Source organism: Pelobates fuscus, chromosome 9 (genome assembly GCF_036172605.1).
Source record: "Pelobates fuscus isolate aPelFus1 chromosome 9, aPelFus1.pri, whole genome shotgun sequence".
Taxonomy (NCBI): domain Eukaryota; kingdom Metazoa; phylum Chordata; class Amphibia; order Anura; family Pelobatidae; genus Pelobates; species Pelobates fuscus.
Window position 1 is genome coordinate 50028714 of NC_086325.1, and position 23246 is coordinate 50051959.

General features: G+C 39.4%; 1 protein-coding gene across 4 annotated transcripts in view; it reads left to right on the forward strand.

The window, feature by feature from the left end:
* SEPTIN6 (septin 6) overlaps positions 1 to 23246 on the forward strand; it is a 53479-nt gene that overhangs the window by 22948 nt on the left and 7285 nt on the right. For 2 of the 4 annotated variants that reach the window (XM_063431931.1, XM_063431929.1), the window contains exons 3-9: positions 3 to 198; positions 7488 to 7674; positions 9018 to 9179; positions 10912 to 11008; positions 11420 to 11588; positions 12419 to 12551; positions 13104 to 13294. In XM_063431931.1, the coding sequence (XP_063288001.1) occupies positions 3 to 198; positions 7488 to 7674; positions 9018 to 9179; positions 10912 to 11008; positions 11420 to 11588; positions 12419 to 12551; positions 13104 to 13294 (1135 nt within the window). Of the gene's footprint in view, positions 1 to 2; positions 199 to 7487; positions 7675 to 9017; positions 9180 to 10911; positions 11009 to 11419; positions 11589 to 12418; positions 12552 to 13103; positions 13295 to 14530; positions 14568 to 19579; positions 20085 to 23246 lie in introns of those variants that run through there. The other 2 variants (XM_063431932.1, XM_063431930.1) reach the window with 2 other exon arrangements.

Here is a 23246-nt window from a genome sequence, read left to right on the forward strand (position 1 = left end):
AGGGGAGACTGGTCTTGGAAAATCTACGCTGATGGACACCTTGTTTAACACCAAATTTGAAGGAGAACCAATTTCCCATTCTCAGCCTGGAGTTCAACTGAGGTCAAGCACTTACGATCTGAATGAGAGTAACGTTCATCTGAAAATGACCATTGTCAGCACAGCAGGATTTGGGGACCAGATCAACAAGGAAGAAAGGTAGGTCTTTATACGGGTTAAAAAGAAAACTCTGTGCAAGATGCAGTTAACACTTTTACAGTTGATGGTTCTTTCCGCTAACTTTTGGCATAGTTATGTTTGTTCCTCAGTGCTGTGGAAATTGGCCAGCCTTTGACTTACTGAACCACTGCAACCTGTTGAGCAAGTTCAGTAAATTAGAATCTTGAGGCTGAAATACAACAGAGTGACTTTTGGCTACATGCTTAGGCAAGCTAAACCTAGGTCAAATCTATTCATTCAACTTGGCAAACTTCAAATTAAACTCTAGATGCTATTAACCATCTAGATCAGTGGTTCCCATCCCAGTCCTGAAGTACCCCCTAACATTCCAGGATTTAGGGATTGCCCAGTTGTGTCTAAGGTGTTTTAAGAAAAAGGGGAAAAAAAACACTTTAGACACAACAGTTGAGGACGGGGTTGGGAACGACTGATCTAGATAATCTGGACTGGGCTTTTAACCCCTTCACGACGGGTGACGGACGAGGTCCGTCACCCAGGGGATACCCTTAACGACGGATGACGGACCTCGTCCGTCACGCGGTAAAATTAACCCCAGATCGCTGCAATCGCGGCGATCGTGGGGTTAATGGTGCTCCGGTCTGCCTCTGCATTAGAGGCAGACCGGGAGCACCGGATCGGGCTGTCCCAGTACATGTGCCCGCTCTGACAGCATGCCAGAGCGGGCACATGTGCTCTGTATACTTACCTTCCGCCTCCCTGCACTTCCGGGTTCAGTGTGAAGTGCAGGGAGACGGATCAGTGCTGATCCTGCCCCCTGGTGTTCAAAAAATAAAGTTTATTTAAAATCCCACCCCCCTTTACCCCCCCTTTACCATTTTAATAAAAAATTAACCCCTTCCCTGCCAATTGATCACTGACTACAGTGATCAATTGGCAGGGATTACATTTTAATATGATCTGATTTTTTTTTTAACCCCTGAGGGTTAATTCTTTTTTTTTTTAACCCTCAGGGGTTAAATTTATTTTATTAATTAATTTAAATATTTTAAAATTATAAATTTAGCTAGCTGGGGAGGGTGGAAGTTAGTGGGGAATTGGGGGATTTAGTGTTAGGCTAACTAGGGGTTAACGTTAAAAAAAGTTTTAAAATAAGCTTTAAAAAGTTAAAAAATTAAGTTAAAAAAAAGTTTTAATAACGTTTAACCCCTTAAGGACCAAACTTCTGGAATAAAATGGAATCATGACGTGTCACACACGTCATGTGTCCTTAAGGGGTTAAGTAAAAAATTTAAAAAAAATAAACCCTTTACCCAGTCCAAATAAAAATTAACCCCTTCCCTGCCAGTCTATCACTACCTACAGTGATCAAAATACAGATCACAGTATTATACTGTGATCTAATTTTTTTTTTAACCCCTGACGATGAACTTTTATTTATTTTTTAACCCTCAGGGGTTAAATTAATTTAATTAACTAATTTAAATATTGTATAATTAAATATTTTGCTAGCTGGGGTGGGTGGGAGTTATGGGAAAATGGGGAATTTACTGTTAGTGCTGCTTACTGCTAGTTAGGGGTTAACGGTAAAAGAAAAAGATTAGAAAAATTTTAAATCTGTAAAAAAAAGTTTTACGAAAGTTTAGGAAACTTTAAAAAAATGAATAAGCAAAACAAAAGTTGAAAAAATAGTTTTAAAAAGTAAAAAAGTTTGAAAAAGTTAAATTAATTTAATAACGCTCATTACCACTACACCTGGTACAAGCTAGCGGAAAAATGATCCCACGCTAAGGTTCAAAATATGCCTTTTGAAATACCCTGGGATGTCTTCTTTAAGAAATGGTATGGCTTTATGGGGTATTTGGATTATATAGCCTGGTAAAATACTCTAAAATGGGACATGGGCACAGCGTAAAAATTTAAAGTTTGAAAAAAAATGGAATGGCTGTGTCCCAAATGTGCCCCTCCGATGTCCACATATACCTGGCAAAGGTACATACGGGGGTATTTTTGTACTCAGCCGACATAGCTGAGCAACATATGAAGTATTATACAGTCGTAGCACACATAAGGTTTGCAAAATATACTGTGCAAACTCACTTTGTGTGTCAAAAAGGCAGAAAAAACGCTCATTACCACTACACCTGGTACAAGCTAGCGGAAAAATTATCCCACGCTAAGGTTCAAAATATGCCTTTTGAAATACCCTGGGGTGTCTACTTTAAGAAATGGTAGGCCTTTGTGGGGTAGTTTGAATTCAAAACTTACGAAGATGCTTGGAAATTGCACATAGGCCCAGCGTCAAAATTCAAAGTTCTGTAAAAACTGATATGGCTTGGTCTCCAATATGCCACTGTAGCTTCACAAAATAGTGCCAAAGACATTCATTGGGGATGTCTTTTTACTCAGAAGACTTAGCTGAGCATAATTTGGAGGTTTTGAACTTAGTGGCACATATGAAATATACAAAATGCCCAGAAAAAATGCAATCCGTATGTCAAAAAATGCACAAAATTATTTTTTACCACATACTTTGGCATATATTGGTGAAAAAATGGGGGCATGCTAAGGCACAATATGCACCTTATGATATACCCTGGAGTGTCTACTTTTACAAATGGTAGGCCTTTGTGGGTTTTTTTTGAACATTCAAACTGTTATAATACCCCAAATGGAAGCATAGGCTCATTAAATCCGTCTCTCAAAATTCTACTGTGAATACTGAAAAGGACAGGTCTCCTGTATGGCACTGTAGCTTCACGAAATAGTGCCATAGACATACAATGGGGGTGTCCTTTTACTCAGAAGACTTAGCTGAGCATAATTTGGGGGGTTTGAACTTAGTGGCACATATGAAATATACAAAATGCCCAGCAAAAATGCAATCCGTATGTAAAAAATGCACAAAATTATTTTTTACCACATACTTTGGCATGTAATGGTAAAAAAATGGGGGCATGTTAAGGCACAATATGCACCTTATGAGATACCGTGGAGTGTCTACTTTTACAAATGGTAGGCCTTTGTGGGGGTTTTTGAACAGTCAAACTGTTATAATACCCCAAATGGAAGCATAGGCTCATTAAATCCGTCTCTCAAAATTCTACTGTGAATACTGAAAAGGACAGGTCTCCTATATGGCACTGTAGCTTCACGAAATAGTGCCAAAGACATACAATGGGGGTACCGTTGTACTCAGCAGAAGTAACTGAACACATAATAAAACTTTGTACAGGAATAGCACACACCAACTTTACAAAATACACATGAGAAGTTCTTTGTTATACGTTTGTGTGCGAAAACCCCCAAAAAACACAATTTTACTCCAATATTTAGCAGAGGTTGGCGGTAAAATGGCTACGTAGAAAGTGTCAAAACAACCTTAGGTAAATAGCCTGTGATGTCTACTTTATATAAATATATACTTTTGTGTGGCAATTTTGTTTTATTTTATGGCTATTAGGCTTACAAGACAAACATACCAAATTCTAAAATCGCTCCACATTAAAATTTTATTTTACTCCTTGTGCTTTGTGACCTGTAACTACCAAAAAAAACTTAAAATCCCAGACACATTATATATTCTGTAAATCAGAACAAATAAATGAATTTATTTTTAATTACTTTCCTTAACCTGCACTAATTATGCACACATTATGATTGCAAAAACTGTAAAAAAAAAAACAATATTTTTCTTTTTTTTGCATTTTTCTGTATTTTTTTTATAATAAGTAAGCATTTATACATATATATGTTATATCAAATTAAAGCCCTTTCTGTCCTTTAAAAAACAGTATATAATATGTGTCGGTGCAATAAATGAGAGAGATGCAAATTGCAGTTGAACGCAAACAGCAAGAAAATGCAAAAATTGCTTGTGTCATTAAGCGTAAGTCAAGCTTCTGAAGCTCTGTCCTTAAGGGGTTAACAATGTAGGTTAGAAAGTAATTTGACAAATTCAGGAAGTTATCCACCAAGTTTAGTTAATTTTGTGAACATTCAGTCTCCCTGCTCTTGGCTCACTGAATAAATCTCCCTAATTAAATGTACACAGTATAGGGTTTTTTATTTTGGCTTTTTTGGGGGGGAGTGGTGGTTTTTTAATTTTTATTTGGTTTTTAAAAATCCTCTCCTAACCAATAATATAGTTTTCAATATAACGTAACAGGGCAATATTACCCTAAGACAAAAGAGAGACTACATAGTATTTTTTATTCATAGCCATTTACTAATGATGATGATTGTACAGAGGGAAATGAAGTGAAAGATGTTAGATGATTTGATAAGTTGAGAATGGTTTTAATAACAAAAGAAAAACAAACCAGTAATAGTGTGAGAAACTTGGCTGAGGAGACAATGAAAGAAGGAAGGTGTGAGATACGTACTTTATACATAAGACATTTAATTTTGAGGTACTTAGAGGAAATATTGTGACATTGTATGGCAAAATAAAGCTGTTTTGCTTTTCGAGGAACGAAAGGGTAATTTGTGTGTATTTGGGTTATTTAGTCTTTGGTGGGTTTTTTAAATTATTTTTTTATGTTTTTGTGGACTGGTATACTGGTTTTGATACTGATTTTTGACAGCAGTCACTTATTTTTTTTTAAATTTAAATATAATACAGGTGGTCCTCACTTTACGACCTACATGTTTTACTATGGCTCGCACTTACGACCAGCTCTATAATGTGGGGATTCAAGGGATTTCCCACTTTAGAGAGCTGGTTGGGGAAGTGTTCCAGAACATAGATTTGCGGGATTCCCTGCGTTAGTGAAGTGGTCTATGTTCGGAGGAATTCCTGTGAGGAGTATCTGTAGCTTATACTTCAGACTGATCGCTTTGTCTATCTATACTCTGCTTAATAACCAAAATATTGTCTATTTCCCGATTGAACTAAACCCTTTATACAGATAGATTAAGTCATGGAGTAGGGAAATGTCCCATTTAATTATCATGTCTAGATAAGTGATTCCACCCGCTGAATTGTATTTCTATTTAACCCGTTTTTGTATGATTTAGGCAATATATCACTGTTACAATGTGTACTCTGTTTAAGATTATTTAAAGGAACACTATAATCTCAGACATGCAAACATGTATTCCTAACACTAAAGTGTTGGAACAGGTGTTTAGGTGAACACAGGGCCGGTGCAAGGATTTTTGGCTACACAGGTGAAGATGCATTTTGCTGTCCTCCTTCCCCTCTCAAAAAATGTATTTCACCTATGTGCCTCGCAACCTCTCTTTTTTAAATGTCTTGCCCTCTTTAGTGTTATATATCTCCTGTTGAATGTCTTACCCCCTTTAGTGTATTATATCCCCCCTTTAGTGTGTCATACAACACTGTGTCTCTTACTTGCCCACCAGCCCCTTCCTGTGTCATTGTGCTTTAGTGTGGGGGATAGGGGCAGAATTGTGGGGGATAGGGACATATATATATATATATATATCTCCAACAAATTCTGTAGTGCTGTACAATAGGGTGTTAGTGCGGAGGATAAGGGCAGTACTGTGTTTGTGGGACAGGGGCTTTAGCAGGGGGAGATAGGGGTAGTATTGGGGAATAGGGTCAATATTGTTGTGGATTTATTGTGATGGGGACAGGGGCTGTATGTTGTAGATTAATTATTTTGTGTGGGGGATTAGGGCATTAGTGGTAGTGTTGGCAACAGTTTTGTGGAGAATGGGGCTTTAATGTGTTGGGATAGGGGCAGTATAGTGTGGTTAGGTGTGATAGTGGTGGTAGAGGCAGTATTGTGGGGAACTGGGGCTATGGTTGTGTGGATAGGAACAGTATTGGGGGGGCAGGGCAGCATTGTAGGGAACTGGGGCTATCGTGGGGGATAGGAATAATATTGGGGGGAAAGTGGGAGTATTGTGGGGAGGTAGGGCAGCGTTGTGGGGGGACGGGGCAGTATTTGGGGGGCAGCATTGTGAGGACTGGTGTTATGGGGGTAGGAACAGTATTGGGAGGCAGCAGGGCAGCATTATGAGGGGTAGGGGCAGTATTGGGGGGGCAGCATTGTGGGGACTGGGGTTATGCTGGGGCGGATAGGGACAGGATTGAGGGGGACTGGAGTTAGGGTGGGGTTAAGGACAGTATTTGGGGTAGCATAGCTGCACTGTGGGGGACTGTGGTTATGCTGCGAGGGTAGGGACCATATTGGGGGCAGCAGGTCACAATTGTGGGGGACTGTGGTTATGGTGGGAGGGTAGGGGCAGTACTGGAGGGCAGCAGGGCAGCATTGTGGGGGACTAGGGTTATGGGGGGTAGAAACAGTATTGGGAGGCAGCAGGGCAGCATCATTGGGGGTAGGGACAGTATTGGGGGGCAGCAGGGCAGCATTGTGGGGGACTGGGGTTATGGTGGGTTGGTAGGAGAAGTATTGGGGGCAGCAGTGTGGGACACTGGGGCTATGGTGGGAGGGAGGGCACAATAGTGTGGAGCAGTGCGGCTTAGAGACACACTCCCTCCCCCTCTCCCTACCTACCTTCTGCTAAACTGGGATCCAGTAGGCTGCCTCTGAGGGAGCTCCGCTCTTCGTCCGCATTTCCCGTATAGCTCCCTTGTGCGCCCCGCAATGGTGCCTGGGAGTCGGAATATGACGTTGCATTCCGGCTCCCAGGACCTCTACACTGCGAGCGAGGGAGCTGTACAGGAAATGCGGACATAGAACGGAGCTTGATCGCTCACGCCGTCCTCCTGCACTAGCCAGCTGAGGTACTAGCGCTCGGCAACGCTACAGGAAATGACCGCAAGGAGAGAAGCTCTGTGCACTTCTCTCCTGCTGGTCACCCGGATATTTGCGCCCCCGGGCCGAAGTGCCCTAAGACCACCGCCTGTGCCGCCTTATGGTAGCACCGGCCCTGGGTGAACAGCCACACATTCTATAGAGTTAAAAGGTGATTTTAATTACTATTTCTCCATAGCCACGCTGGTCTCTTTGGTTGACCCCACCTCCATAGCTGAGATCATCAATCTTCCCCTAGGAAAGCATTGGGACACTATTGTGCATGCACAACAAAGCGCCACGCTGCGCCATTCAGCATCTCGTCATGGAGATGTATTCTCTGAAAAGGCAGTCATTACACTGAAAAGCCTGCAGGGACATGCAATAGACACCAGAACTACTACATTAAAGTGTTGTGGGTCTGGCGACTATGGTGTCCCTTTAAGTAATGATGTTTTTTTCGAATCCAATTGTAAACTGTTTCTGCCTAATCTAAACATAATTGTAAATGACATCTGTGTTAGATTGTCTTTTGTTATGATGCATTCATATTCTGTGATGTTGCTTTATCTTTTCCAGTTATAAGTCAATTGTTGAGTTCATTGATTCACAGTTCGAGTCGTACTTGCAGGAGGAGCTCAAGATCAAAAGAGTTCTTCATAACTACCACGACTCTCGGATCCATGCCTGCCTTTATTTCATTGCTCCCACTGGCCACTCACTGAAATCTATTGATCTTGTTACAATGAAAAAACTGGACAGCAAGGTCAGCATTATGAAGCAGAATCCTAAAACCTAACACCTGCTACGTTTATTGCATTCAATCTCTCATAGCATTTCTATGTTCCATGCTCTCTAAACTTGTGTTTTTAGCACTTACTTCCAAAAAATTGTCACTAAATCCGTAAACACATTTTTTTTCACGTTCTATCTTGTGGTTGTTGAAGATCTGGTTTCTAGCTAGAATAAACTGGAATATTTTAACCCTTGCTTTGCAACACACCGAATTCATACTAACCCATTTCATACCAGTCATAATGCTACATGAATGGTTACAGTAGTTTTCGCTTTTTCCCTGAAAACCTTTCTCCATCATGCTAGCCAACCGATCCATCTAGACTACCCAATCTGTTTGAGAGCACATAGATTACGGTATGTAGGATTGTGTTTTCTGCTCTACAAGAGCAGTGTGTGTGTGTTTCAGTTCTTCTTGATATCTTCTACTTGGCTAATTAAGACTTGGTGTAGAATTTAGTAATCTATTATTTTTATGGAACTTCTCAGGTAATACTAAAATCCCCATCTGCAATGAGCTTTGTTTTTAGCCACTGTCTCTGTTTTGTTAAGGTGGCTTGTCTGTGCTCAGGCATGGGGGGCTTTTATGAACCAGTGCTTACTCCTTGCAACCATGACAATCTGGTCCAGGCAGACCCAAAATATATCTTACCAATGTACCCCTCATACTGTCTCTAAATTACCAAGACAGTCCACATAATTTTCAAGAAAATATGGCTGTAGCTAAAAATGTACGAGGACAGCTGGGAAGGATAGAATTGTAAACTCCAGATGGGAGAATAATATTCTGGAACTAAATCCTGGCTAAATACAGCATTTAAATTGTTTTGTTTTTTTAAACCAAAAACAGTATGTTACACTACACAAAGCTATGTTTAACATCACTTGTTGTACTCTGCACTGTTTTAACGCGTTTGCGTAGTTTAGTATTAAAATAAATTCAGCTCACAAGTTGCAATTGCGTACTTTGTGCGGCAACAGAGTTCTCCTCCAGACAGATGTCGGATATAGGCTAAAAATAGGGACGTTTGAATTTAATTTGCTTTCCGTGTACTGTAAGTGGCGCCATGAAGACTTTCTTTTAACTGCTCTGCTACTATCACAGGGGAGACGTCCTCAGATCAGCAATAATTTAGGTTGATTTAAAATTAGCTCAGCACAGAATCTGCATTGTATAAAGATTTTAAGACAAAGGAAAGGTTGCCGGATAAAGCACCTATGATTGCTCGTAATTTAACTTTTATGCAGTTCTGGTTATCCTAATGAATTAATGTGTGTGTATATATGATTTGTTTTTTTCTTTTTCATTGTTAGGTGAATATCATCCCAATAATTGCCAAATCTGATGCCATTTCAAAAAGTGAGCTGACAAAATTCAAGATTAAGATCACAAGTGAGCTTGTCAGTAATGGAGTGCAGATTTATCAGTTTCCTACAGATGACGAAACTGTCGCAGAGATTAATGGGACAATGAACGTAAGTATTGAGACATTCTCTCTGTTAGGACTCTGTAGAATTCCCTTTGTTTTTGTTATGTTTGTGATATGTTATCCGTGTAATATAGTAAGGCCCAAGTGAAGGCCGTTGTGTTATTGATGGACTTTTCGTCATGGTTTCAAATAGAACGAGTTATTCAAATGGCTTAGATCTTTCCGTATTCTGAACTTATAGACAACCATAACACTCCATCTCCGTGAAGTGGTCTGAGTGCCATGTCCCCTGTCTGCTTAACCCTGCCACTGCTTACACCCCCGTAGCAGATTTTAACTCTGCTGTTCAATCAGAAGGTCTCATAGAGACCATTTGATTGGCACACCGTGGCATTTTGCTGCGCTCGTGCACTAGCCTCTCATTGCTATCCTATGTGGAAACATTGGGTTAGCTGAGATCTCTGCCAAAGATGCAGAGCATGATTGTGGAGAACAGCACATCGAGGGCTGAAAAAAATGGGTGTGTAAATAAGTTTCAGGACACTATGGTGTTAAGAATACATGCTATAGTGTTCCTTTAATCATATAGGAAGTACACAAAAAAGCTGCTGAAACTTACTTTCAGGGGAACTGCATCTGGTAATTACACCATCGACTAAAACATTGAAAATCACGATAATGTGTGGACCTATTTTCTTTCATATATTACATTAAAGATTTAGCCAGTTTCATCATTATTTATTTCAGTCCAGGCTCAGCCATGGTGTACATTTTGAATGAAGAGGAGATACTGAAAACTTGTTTCACTTCTCCTCTGCTGTGTTTTCTCAATGCTGACAGAGCTTCTAACAATAGAGCCAAGATTGAGGAACTCACTTGCATGATAAGTGCAAGTGTAGGTCTATGTGTGAATATATATATATATATATATATATAGAGAGGTCTGCATAAAATATCTCCTGTTTCCAATACATTACACCATCTTAATAGCAGAACATACAGTAATTTGTTTCCGAGGCTCATAAGGCGAAATAGAATGCTTTTCCACTAGTCCAAACGTATATAAATATTGTGTACTTCTAAAACAAAACATTTCTCGAATATTTTAGTTTAACTAAATCGCTCGTATGTTTAAATGTTTGTTACAAGCGCCACTGTATTGGTTTCCAAAACATTGAATAAACACGTTATTATAAGCATGCAGCCTTTTATTCACCAACGGTTTATTGAATATAGCTTAATCGAAAAGTTCATAGTTTATGGAATATGTGATAAAAAGCAAATTTTGTCTTGCAGTCATTTTTGTATTAGTTTCTTCTAACCACACAAGCTATGCCACTGTACGATGCGCCTAAATAAAGCTATATAACTAATAGTATGGCGTTCATATTCCTAGTGTGAGTCTGTGAAAATTCTCCACACAATAAATGTCATTTTGTGCAGCTGATTATGTCACCACCAGAAGGAAACCTGCTGTTATGTTGTCCAGTAATTGTTTTACAGTTTCCTGATTTGGGTGTGAAAGTCAAGGCATGGTACTGTATATGATGCACATGGGAATATATCAAGAATTGTTCCCTGACATTGGCGATTGGCTGCGAAACTACAGTGCAGTTTTCCTAATCTAATGAGATGTAGATGTCATCAACATTTAATAATTCTAGAATAAGTTGCCAAAAACTGGTTTAATTTTACCTGGAATAATTGGGTACCTAATATAGGTTTAACCTTCTATGCACTGCATGCTTGATTATTTGTATTGTATTACTGTATTTCAGGCTCACTTGCCATTTGCAGTTGTGGGGAGTACAGAAGAAGCCAAAATAGGAAATAAAATGATGCGGGTTCGTCAGTACCCATGGGGAACTGTACAAGGTATGCTTTTCTGTATGTCGTTCCGAGTCTTAAATTTGGACTCTATAGGAAGCAACACGGTTTCCATCCCTACAGCTGAAATATCTTATTGCCATATCTGCAAATATTTATTGGGATCCCATGACATTACAGGTGTGTATGAGAGGGGGGTTGGATGTTCGTATGTATTTTGGTTTTATTGCCCAGGTATGCTTGTATCTTTAGCCAGCCTGGAACTCTTGTTATGGACTGGTTGATGGCGCTGCCGTAGGTGGAGTTACACCTCTACCATCAAATGGGTTAAACTTTGAATGTGCTGTGTTTCAGTGCGAAACATTACACACAGTCTCCAGTCACCATAACCACTTCCCATCACTGAATTGGGCATCTTGCTTGGGGTAACCCTTTAATTATGGCTTATTTGCCTTGTAGTGGAAAACGAAAGCCATTGTGATTTTGTCAAACTACGCGAGATGCTTATACGGGTAAACATGGAGGATCTACGCGAGCAAACACACACGCGCCATTATGAGCTCTATCGAAGATGCAAATTGGAGGAAATGGGTTTCAAAGACACAGACCCTGACAGCAAGCCTTTCAGGTACCAAATGGGATTATATGGAATCTTATAGTTTTTAATATAGTTTCTTGGTTCCGTAGCAAGATGTTTTGGAACCTAATTATTTATTTCTCTGTGTAGGAAAATTACTTAAAGACTAAGTATCCAACTATCATTATTGCGATTCTTGAGTCCAGTATATCTCCCCGATAAGCTTTTAATTACAAATCATATCTTTGCTTGTTAGTCCACTCTCTTTATTATGATTCAAAAATCCCTATATACAGTATGTGGAAATTGGGTTCTGCACATATGAAGCATCAGGTACTGAAAGCATTGATCAGCTTGTTTCACCAAGAAATGTATTCATAAGACTCTGTTTGGGGTCTCATGCATTTATTTATTATGTTAGGTCTTCTACTTTTTTTTTTTAAACGGGGTCCCAAATTTTGCACATGTTTGGTGACCCATTCACTTGTAATATTCAACTGTTATATAATCTATAATTAAATACATTATATTGTCCCCGAAGACCAGGTCTGGACAGGTGTTTTTTTTTTATTTATTTTTTTTGTTTGTTTTATAAATTGAAATTTTATTTTATTTTTTGACATTTTTCCTTAATACAAAGTGGTATTTTATAGGGTTATTCCAAGTGATTTGGAAAAAAAAAATATTTTCATTCATTGTACCCATTGTACAGCGCTACGGAATCTGATGGAGCTATATAAATAATAATATTAATTGTTTGAAGCTAAAATGTATCTTTTAATGGCTTTTTGCTCCTTTAAAATGCCTGTTCTTACTTCCTTAACAATAAAGCCTTCAATTGCAGATTGTGACATGTATTTTTTTTTTTTTTTGCATTTTAGTTTGCAAGAAACCTATGAAGCTAAAAGGAATGAATTTCTAGGAGACCTGCAGAAGAAAGAGGAAGAAATGAGGCAAATGTTTGTTCAAAGAGTGAAAGAAAAGGAGGCAGAATTGAAAGAGGCGGAAAAAGAGGTAACCACGTCTCCCCTAACAAGAACTTTTGGTTCTCTCCAGAGCGTCCATGATTTCTCTGTCTTGTCTCAGAATGCTGAATGTATCAAATATTGGCAGACCAAGCAGATCCCTGATAGTACTGTCAGTCAAACCGAATGAGACAAAATTTATAGTATCCTCAGAGACATCTTGATCTTTTCTTCTGGTAGTTACCCTTAAATCCTGGTATCCATTTTCTTTTGACTTCTATATTTTTTTATTTTTTTTTCTCTTTCTCTCCAACTATGATTTTAGAATCACATTTCACATAATTCTTAATTAATCCCATGGCTGGCTGGGCATCATGAGAAATATAGTTTAAAACCACGGTTGTTTTAAAATTACAGCCTTCATAATGCTTTGCCATTCTAAAGGCACGCAAGTTGTAGATATTTGCTGTCCACATTGTTAAGCAAGATCACGAACCAGATTGGAAAGCAGGATGTTTTCATCCAGTCTTCGAACATATTAATTTTAGCATGTGTGTGGAAATAAATGCCGGCTCCTCACTATTCCTGTGTCTTGTCCAAGCTCCATGAAAAGTTTGATCGCTTGAAAAAATTACATCAGGAAGAGAAGAAAAAGTTAGAAGACAAAAAGAAGGGCCTGGATGACGAGGTTAATGAATTCAAAAAGAGAAAGACGGCAACGGAGCTACTTCAGTCGCAAGCGCAGCAGGCAGGAGGATCACAAACCCTAAAAAGGGAAAAAGAGCGAAAAAAGTAAGTACACGGATAAGTAATTCCATTTTAAGCTGTAAACTGAAACCAACACAAACATCAGTTCAAAACACAAAGCGTAAATGTGTGTAGAAGGTATAACTGCAGGCAGGCAGGCAGGCCTATTTCGTCTCAATACCTAGTTTAGCACAGTTGTATAGATCACAAACAGTAGCTGGAAATAAAAAACAAATAAAACTATTTTACGCGCCACATGCAAGCCAGCAATTAGCATGCAGATGTAAATTTTGTAATTCATATCATTTCCTTATTAGCTTGTTAATATACAACAGGTAAGGAGGAAAGTCTTAAAGCATAAAGGTAGGTGTGCAAAACGTTGTGTTGCTCAACTAACCCTATAAAAACATTCATGCAAAAGACAAGTATTGGCTGACCCTTGTATGTCTATGTGAGCAATACATATTTGGGTTTATCATGTGAGAAAGGACATCTGTGCCAACCTGTAAGGTCCTAGCATTTTTGTCCTTTTTGTTTTTTTTACGTGTAACTTCTGATGATAATAATTTCATTTAATTGAAATTCCAACACAGTCAGTGTGAGGTTTTTTTTATTCAGTTGGTTTCTTTATGAAAAGCTCAAAAATGAAAGTGCTACACTAAATGCTCAGTATTTTGTATCTTTTTCAAAACAAAATGATACGTAATAAGCATATAACTGACAGAAAAGAAAACGCACATAGTTAGGACATATGCAGAATTTCAGTTAGTTTTTTTTTTTATCTGTTAGTTTGAAGATTTTGTAATTATATTTTATGAAAATATCAGATGACGTTTCTAACTTTATTCTTACCCCAGACCAGCTGGAAAATGTATATTACAAATTCCCCGTTGGTTCCTCCTTTTCATCCTCTTTATTAAATAAAAAAAATAGCAATATATTGATATTTTTTTGGGGTGTAATGATTATTTGCTAATATCGCCTATAATTTTTAATACACTGTGCTGCTTTAAATTATATACTTTTACAACTGTTCACCCTAAGCCTGGTTCCTTTATTTGTTGTCCAGTACTAACCATTAACTGATCATCATTCTCCATCTCATTCTGTGCTGGTAATGTATTGGTTCTGAACATATTGTATGCTTGGTCCTAATTTTTTTTCGTGTGCTAATTTCGCTGCTAAAATTCACTGTACAGTATTAAAAATAATAATAATCAACCTGCTTTCAATTCACACTTCACCCTCATCATTAGTTGTTACCTATGTGCTGTTTTACAGTTAATCCTTTGTTTGCTGCATGGCCCAATGGTTTCCGGTAAGCTTTATTAATCAAGTACACCTGGTGTGGGGGATCTAACAGGGGACTAAGTGGCACTATGTCTGTATGTGCACTATAACCACGTCTTGTCTTAAGTGTGATAAGCTTTGCCTCTGAGTGAGGCTTCTGCAAAGAAGAACACCTGTTTCGTGGTACGATTCTAAGCACCCAGCTGCACATGTATGTATAACGTAAGTGCATATTCTCTTTTTACATGGGGAGTGCAGTCACAGGGAGAAAAGCTGCAGATTTACCAAGATGCATAGAGTTGAGTATAGGGTATCATGCTATTTTTAGGAGTGGGCAGGTGCCCTGAATTAAATTTAAAATATCTGGAGAACCGCATTATTCAAATTTCAGCTTAGTAAATCCTAAATGTAATGACCCGTATATATCCCTAAATAAATCTATTAAAGGACCACTATAGGCACCCAGACCGCTTAATGAAGTGGTCTGGGTGCCAGGTTCATCTAGGATTAACCCTTTCTGCTGTAAACATTGCAGTTTCAGGTAAAACTGCTATGTTTACCTATGGGTTAATCCAGCCTCTAGTGGCTGTCTCATTGACAGCCGCTAGAGGTGCATCCATAGGAAAGCATTCAGAATGCTTTCCTATGAGACTGGCTGAATGCGCGCATAGCTCTTGCCCCGCATGCGCATTCAGCCGATGACGGGAAAGGAGGCGGAGTGTCCCCACCGCCGAGGGAGCCCGGCGGTGGAGAAAAGGTGAGTGTTTACCCCCTTCCTCACCCTAGAGCCCGGCGGGAGGGGGACCCTAAGGGTAGGGGGGACCTAGAGACCCTATAGTGCCAGGAAAATGAGTATGTTTTCCTGGCACTATAGTGGTCCTTTAAATGTTCGGCTATCCTTCACATTATGCTGATTACAGGCAATACTCAAGACACCCCATAAACCACTGAGCTGTCACATACAAGCAGTGAACATCTACTGATTTGTCACTGTATCCAGTTTTCAGAATCACATGCAATGTGATGGTATGCCATCCAGTTCATTACTATGTACAGGGAATATGACTGTTCTCCACTGACAATCAAATAAAGGGAATTATTTCTTCACCCAATCTCCCAGTACAGAAATATAGCTACAGTATAATATTATATCAAACATAGTTCTTTAAAGAGCTGTCCTTCAATTTCTCCTAAGTTATATACCTAGAAGAAGATAATTACGTAAAGCTTGCATTTCTGTAATATACAAAATGAGAAGACCAACATGTTTTGTGTGTAGTAAGAGTTCACTTCCCAATATATTCTTATTGTCTATCATAGTGGAAGCTGTTGAAAGTTTAGTTTATTGTAAAAAAATGTTCATTTTATTTTCTCACTTTTGACATCTCAATGGTTTCATCAAACGGCCATCACAGTGATTCTCATTATTGTCACAATGAGAGATTCACCCATAGACACTCCTAGGGGGTTTGAAAACAAAAACCTGAATTGACAATTTGGTATTTAAAAATTAAAATAAAATAGTATTAATATAGTATTAAGAAAAGATGACTCTAGTTTCCAGATCATCAGAAAAAAATTGCATTTTGGGGAGATCAGTTGGCTTTGTTCCAGGGTATAAGTCATTGAGGAAAAAAATTAAAAACCTTGGAAAACGGTTCATTAACATGAGTTTACATTTCACGTAATCTATATTGACATAGCTCAGTAATAGCCTGATTGCCTGAATAGTTACCACTTTACTTTCTGTTGGCAAAAGACAAACTGTGAGTGTCCTCTGACATCTCTGGTATCTCGCCATTCTACTTATGAGAATACCAATGTGTGCAAGGCAAACACTAGTATGAAGGCCCCTATTATTGTCTGAGAAAAGCGTCTCAGGAAAACTTGGCTTTTATTCTGGGAGCGTTCACTTGCCTTCTCACTATGTGCACTACCATACAAGATATAATCATGTTCTGCACTTTATTTTTTGTTAATGTAAATAAGGAATTTCCAAACAAAATAATGCATACAAATCCAGTTTGAGCATAGAAACTTATATGATTGTATTACCCCCAATTAAAATAAGCATATAGTCTAAAAAGGAATATTAGACTTTTATCAGTTCAGTTTATTATGAAACTGTACAAGTTATGATGGCATTTTGTTAAGTAGCAATGAGTAATATTATTTATTTATTTAACCAAACTAGATTACGTTTTAGATTTTTTCAGTCCGTCTGGAGTTGGCCATCTTGGAATTGCATCTTAGAAACATAGAAACATAGAATGTGACGGCAGATAAGAACTATTCGGCCCATCTAGTCTGCCCAATTTTCTAAATACTTTCATTAGTCCTTGGCCTTATCTTATAGTTAGGATAGCCTTATGCATGCTTAAACTCCTTTACTGTGTTAACCTCTACCACTTCAGCTGGAAGGCTATTCCATGCATCCACTACCCTCTCAGTAAAGTAATACTTCCTGATATTTCTTTTTTTTTTTTTCTTTATTTTTGGTGCATTGAAAATGGTACAAACATTTGTGTAAATGCCACAACAGCATGAGCGAGGGATACAAGAACATTGCGTTTTTCATGTAAGTTAGGCTAAAGCATACTCTGCACATTTTTTGTTATAATGGGGTAGTGGTCATATCGGTTTTCCATGCCTATGGTGAGGGTAATATTTAATATTCTTGCTGCCCCGTGGGGTGCTTGGGCGGTAAATCGACATAGGCATAGGGTTTGGGCTTGCTATTTCCCCATCCCTTTGGTGTGAGTTAAGTTAGGTGCCGTGATAGTGTGAGAGTTGGGTTCCTATAATTGGTCTATGCGTAGACTATTTATTTAAGGTGCGGAGCCCGGCTATCTGAGCCTGGTTTAGTTGCATATGTGGGCTGTACAGCACCCCTTGACTGTTTAATTGGCTTAAGTGGGTGCTCCGTGTTTGTGCTATGCCCTCTAACCCCAGGGCATTGAGGGAGGGGGGAGGTATCCGCTTTCCGGGTGCGGGGCCTCCGTCTTTTCTCTATCTTTTCTCTATGCGGCCTTCTGGCCGCGTCTGACCTATAGGGTTAGGTGTGAGTCGGGAGTGTTGAGGGTAACTTGGTGCAGCAGTGTAACAATAAACATAAAAGGAACAAGGTATTAGCGTGGTTCACAGCGTATAGTCACTGTAGACTTAGTCATGGGTCCAGGTTGTTCGTCGGACGATGACAGTCCCAGCGTGTTCAGCAGGGCAGGACCTTCTCCCGGGTTAGTGAGCTTGTAGTGGTGTTCGCCCTTAGTCACTCATAGCGCTCTGGGGGTTGCCCATCTGTACGGAAGACCTGCTGTTTGCAGTGCGGATGTGATTGATTGCATGCTCTTGCGCCATAGTAGGGTGTCTCTGCTCAGATCTTGGAAGAAGGAGATTTGGTGTGTTTTGAAGTTGTGTGATGGTTTCCCTTTAATAGCTGCCATTAGGGCTATTTTGTCTGTTAGCGATTGACATCTCAGTATAATGTCGCGTGGGGCTGTCTGTGGTGCTTGTCGGGGTTTGGTAATGGGGTATACGCCGTTGAAAGTAAACTGTTTTGCCTGCTTAGTGTGAAGGAGAGAAGCCACCAGACGCCTTATAAAGTGGGGTAGTTCCTCCAATGGCACCGCTTCAGATACTCCTCTTATTTTAATATTCTTTCTCCTGCCCCTGTCGTCTAGGACATTGATTTGTCTGTTAATGTTAGCTTGTGCGGTTTGAATTTGGGTGACTGTGTCTTTTAGGGAGGTGAGGTCGTGGCGCAGGTCTCTCACCTCTTGTTCCGCAGCCTGTGCGCGGGCTGATACTGCTTGTACATCCGCTGCTAGACCTTTCAAATCCGCCTGCCACATTAATTGTAGGTTTGTTTGGAGGCCGATCAGCATTTTCTTGATGTCCTTCTTGGAAGCCCGGATTGAGTCCTCGGCAGATTGTGTGCGTGTGCCGTCAGTGCCAGCTGCAGCCATGTTGTGCATGGAGTCGCCATCTTCAGACCGCTCGGGTGAGGCTGTCATTGCGTTTCGGGTCCGCGGCGGTGGAGGAGTCTGTAGCATGCTGCCAATGTCTTTATGCGGTATGGAGATGCCCGGAGCTGTTTTGAGGGATCTCCGTCCCATTTCTTCTGGGGTATAAAAGTCTGCTTCTGTGTAGCATGGGCTCGTCCCGAGCCACGACGTTAGCTCCCTTGATAGGGTCTGGTCGCGTGTGCGGTAGGCCCCAGGTCCTTTGACGCGGCGTTTCGTGACCGATTTTTGCATAAAAGGCATCTGCCCGTTCCGTCGGGGGTAAGTACCCGTTGTTCTTGTCAGCGGATGGGCTTCTGTTTTTGCGTTAGCCGCTCTGTTTGGCTCTGAAGACTCGGAGCTCCTAGGAATGGCGACCTCTTCGTTGCGCCGCTAGCTCTTTTAAATGTAGTCTCCTCCTTTACTGTGTTGATTCCCTTTATGTATTTAAATGTTTCTATCATATCCCCCCGTCTCGTCTTTCCTCCAAGCTATAATATATGTATCTTAATTTACAAAGTTCAGTATCCATGACAGTGATTTAAAAAAAATATATTTTTTCTTTAAAAGTCCTATATAATATTTAAAAATAGATATTTAAAAAAAACAATTGAGTTCTATGTATATGTTCTATATAGCTATTTTTTTTGATGTTGTATGATTTATTTTGCATGTGCAGGGTCTTTTCAATGTACAGAGTGATTGACAGGGAGTTAAAATGGAAGCCCCAATTTGCAGGTTAAAGAGGTGTGGATTTCTACATTTTATTATTCATACCTCACTTTTAAATAAGTAGGGATAAGTGACCGTTCCCCTTTTCCAAAACTACTTTGTATTGTCTTGATCAAGAAAAAGTAGTAGGCTTTTCTGCTTTGCTGGACTATAAAAGCACCCCGATTGTGCATGTGCTGAGCACCCGACATACTCTTTGTTGGGTTCACTGTACTAACAGATCTTATAGTAAATTGATTTATTTATTTTTTTGTTTCTCATGAACGCATTAATCCATTGTGTCTTTATTTTATTTTCCCATTTACAGTTCTGGTTTCCTGTAATCACTCTTATGTTTTGGCACATTGCAATGAATCCTCCCTTCCCTTCTCATGTAATATACCATCTCCTGCCTGCCTGTTCATCACCGTTCATCCACCTTGCCCACCCCATTGTACAAGCATGGAAAGTACTTTGTGTTTTTTGGCAGCTAATCGAAGATCTCACCAATAACTTCTGTGGAGCTATAGGTCAAAATATTTCCTGTGCTCTGTCCATCAACCATTCTAGCTGCATGTCTCTCTGTTCATTTTACCCTACTTGCACTGGACTGTCATGTTACAGATCTGTTTGATTTTCTTTATTGGTTAAATATGAAAAAAATATATATATTTTCACAAAGGGTTTTTAAATGGGCAAAATGTTGAACTCTCACTGTGAAAGTGTAAAGCTGCATGTTTATTGCCTTTTCTACCTCCTACAAGGGTGATGTCATTAATAACCATAATACCACACAAGTCTTTAAAAAAATAAACCAACATTGTTTCTAAGAATTTACTTTGAAGTTATTGTGTCATATAACCTGTCTGTTTATTGGTCAAACTGAGGAATAGGCGTAGAGGGACTTTATATAGAGTCACCAGGATAACTACAGATTAATGTAATTGTTCTGATAAATATAGCCAGTACAAGCATGCTTTTTGCAGTAAATACTGTTTTGTTTTTTTAGAGAAAAGGCAATGTTTACATTACAACCTAGGGATACCTCCACTGGTCACTCCTCACATGGATACTAGAGGTGCTTCCTAGGGCAGTGCCGCACAGTGTGCAGCACTGACATTCACGGTCTCCACGCTCGAAAAGCCACAATGACTCCGTTTTAGAGGCAAAAGCTCCTCTATTGGCTGTTAGGAAGACCGCCTTTAGAGGTGTATTTAACCCTAACCGTACTAGTTTAAAACATACAGGACCACTGTACCCAGAACATGTCATTGAGATGAAGTGGTCTGGGTGCCTGTAGTGGCCCTTTAATATCTCTGTGGGGTATACATATTTCCAGGGGTTTTAAATTGTTTCTATACAAAAGAGCAATAACCTATTTGATAATAATCCTGATCACTCATGCTTATGTATTCTTCCTATACTCAGCAGAAGAGATTTCTCATCCTTAATTCTCTGAAAAGGCAGTGTCTAGAGTGCTATGATTATCAGGGACAGGCACACCAGAACCACTACATTAATCTGTAATGGTTCTGGTAACAATAGTGTCCCTTGAATACTTAAATTCCCCCCCCCCCAAAAGTTAATGTTAAGTGTACCTATCCTTCTTCCTCTTTCATTCTGGTGAGCAAGAAGGAAATATCCTCCATTTCCATGCATATTTGGTAAACTTGTCTATTACTGCACTGTACAAGAGATTAATAACCTCACGTAAAATTTACAACGTTTCGGCCGTGAGGCTTTAATCTTGTGTACATGATAGATAATTAAGGCCAAAACTTTGTATCCTTGTTTTGTACTCATTCCACAAAAAAAATGCCTTGTTCACCACAAGCTATGCAGCATGTGGCTCTTCACTTGTGGCTCTTCATTTATGTATATATTTGGAGGTTAGCGGACCTCTACCACAGAGCTCCGGAGCTACTGATACCAGTGTGCAATACTCTACTATTTTTCTGCCCACAATAGAATTGGTAAATGCTAGCACGTATAAAAGTACCGTATATACTCGAGTATAAGCCGACCCGAATATAAGCCGAGGCCCCTAATTTTACCCCAAAAAACTGGGAAAACTTATTGACTTGAGTATAAGACTAGGGTGGGAAATGCAGCAGCTACTGGCAAATTTCTTAATAAAATTAGATCCTAAAAAAATTATATTAATTGAATATTTATTTACAGTGTGTGTGTGTGTATGAATCCAGTGTGTGTATTTGAGTGCAGTGTGTGTGATGCAGTATGTGTTGCAGAGCCTTGGTGGGGGGTGGGCATTTTTATTATTATTTTTTTAATTATTATTTTAATATTTTTTTGTTATATTATTTTTTATTTAATTATTATTTTATATATTTTTTTTTTTTCACCCCCCCTCCCTGCTTGATACATGGCAGGGAGGGGGGCTCTCACTCCCTGGTGGTCCAGTGGCATTGGCAGTTAAGTGGAGGGGGCTGGCAGGAAGCTCTTACCTCTCCTGCAGCTCCTGTCAGCTCCCTCCTCCTCTGCGCCGGTCCGGTCAGCTCCCCTGTCAGCTCACACTGTAAGTCTCGCGGCCGCGCTATGACCCCGCGGCTCTCGCGAGACTTACACTGGGAGCTGACAGAGGTGCTGAATGGACCGGCGCGGAGGAGAAGGGAGCTGACAGGAGCTGCAGGAGAGGTAAGTAAACGCTCTCTACAGCCCCCTGTCTGTATTATGGCAATGTAAATTGCCATAATACAGACATTGACTCGAGTATAAGTCGAGTTGGGGTTTTTCAGCACAAAAAATGTGCTGAAAAACTCTACTTATACTAGAGTATATACGGTAACTAATATTTATAATAGGTAGACTAGAGAGGCCCATTGACTCTGGAAAAACCACTAAACCATTCATATTTTTTGCATGCATGTTTTCAGTTCTTGTCACCATGCAATCCTTTTTTTAATTTATTTTTTGTCCTAACTGCAAATACATTGTCAATAAGGTGACCTACGTGCCAGTCCATATGAGGACCACAATCCATTTATTGGGTAAGAATGCCTAGGTCTCAGTCTGGGGATTCCTGGTTTCACTTTTAGCTAAAAGCGTTACAATTGGTTTTGTTTCTGTAACACTGGTGTGCTATGATGTCTAATAACTATTTAAAGGCAGATACATCTTGTTGTTGTTACAGTAAAATCAGAATGTTTGCCCCTTATGCTTGTGAAGTGTTTTCTTTTCTTAAAGTCTGCTTCTTCATCTTGTAAGAAACAAATGTGTAATTTTAACCCCTTAAGGACCAAACTTCTGGAATAAAAGGGCATGTGTCCTTAAGGGGTTAAAGATGCAAACATAGATAGGCTTGTAGTCAGTGGGACAGTTGGCAAGATAGTGGTTATTGAACCCCAAGATGACCAACATTAAAGTTTAATTTCCCTAGATTCTCTGAATTTGTGTAAATGACAAGACTTAAATAAAAACGTACACTTCTATTTTACAAGTATTAAGGTGAAACATAAAAAAATATTTGAAAAGAAAATCACTAATAGAAGCCTAAGTTAGAAACTAAAGAAAGTATAAAGATATAGAATGTAAACCTACAACAGTCATATATTTGAGACCGTGACTAAAGAGTTAATTAATAAATTATCCGTTCCAACCCCTCAAATGAAGACTATATGTAGTTGCTGATGCTGTGATTTGATGTTGATGCATTAGATTGGTGGATTGCAACGATGGCTACACCATATGGCCATGCTGTTTCTCTATGAGAAGCATTTGATTGGTCAAACTTTTTTTTTTGCTATTTTCACATAGAATGTTGCTTTACATTTAATCTTCTGTACATTTGCACCACTTTATCATTCTAGGACAATCAAGTTTGAATGTTGACATTTTAAAGGGACAGTTTAGACACCATAATAATTGTATCTAAATTAAGTTGTTATGGTACCAGGAGGCCCACCGAGCACACTCTACCTTAAGAGATTAAACCGTTTACGAAAGTGAGCCTTGGGTCCCCCAGGCGGTATCAGGTT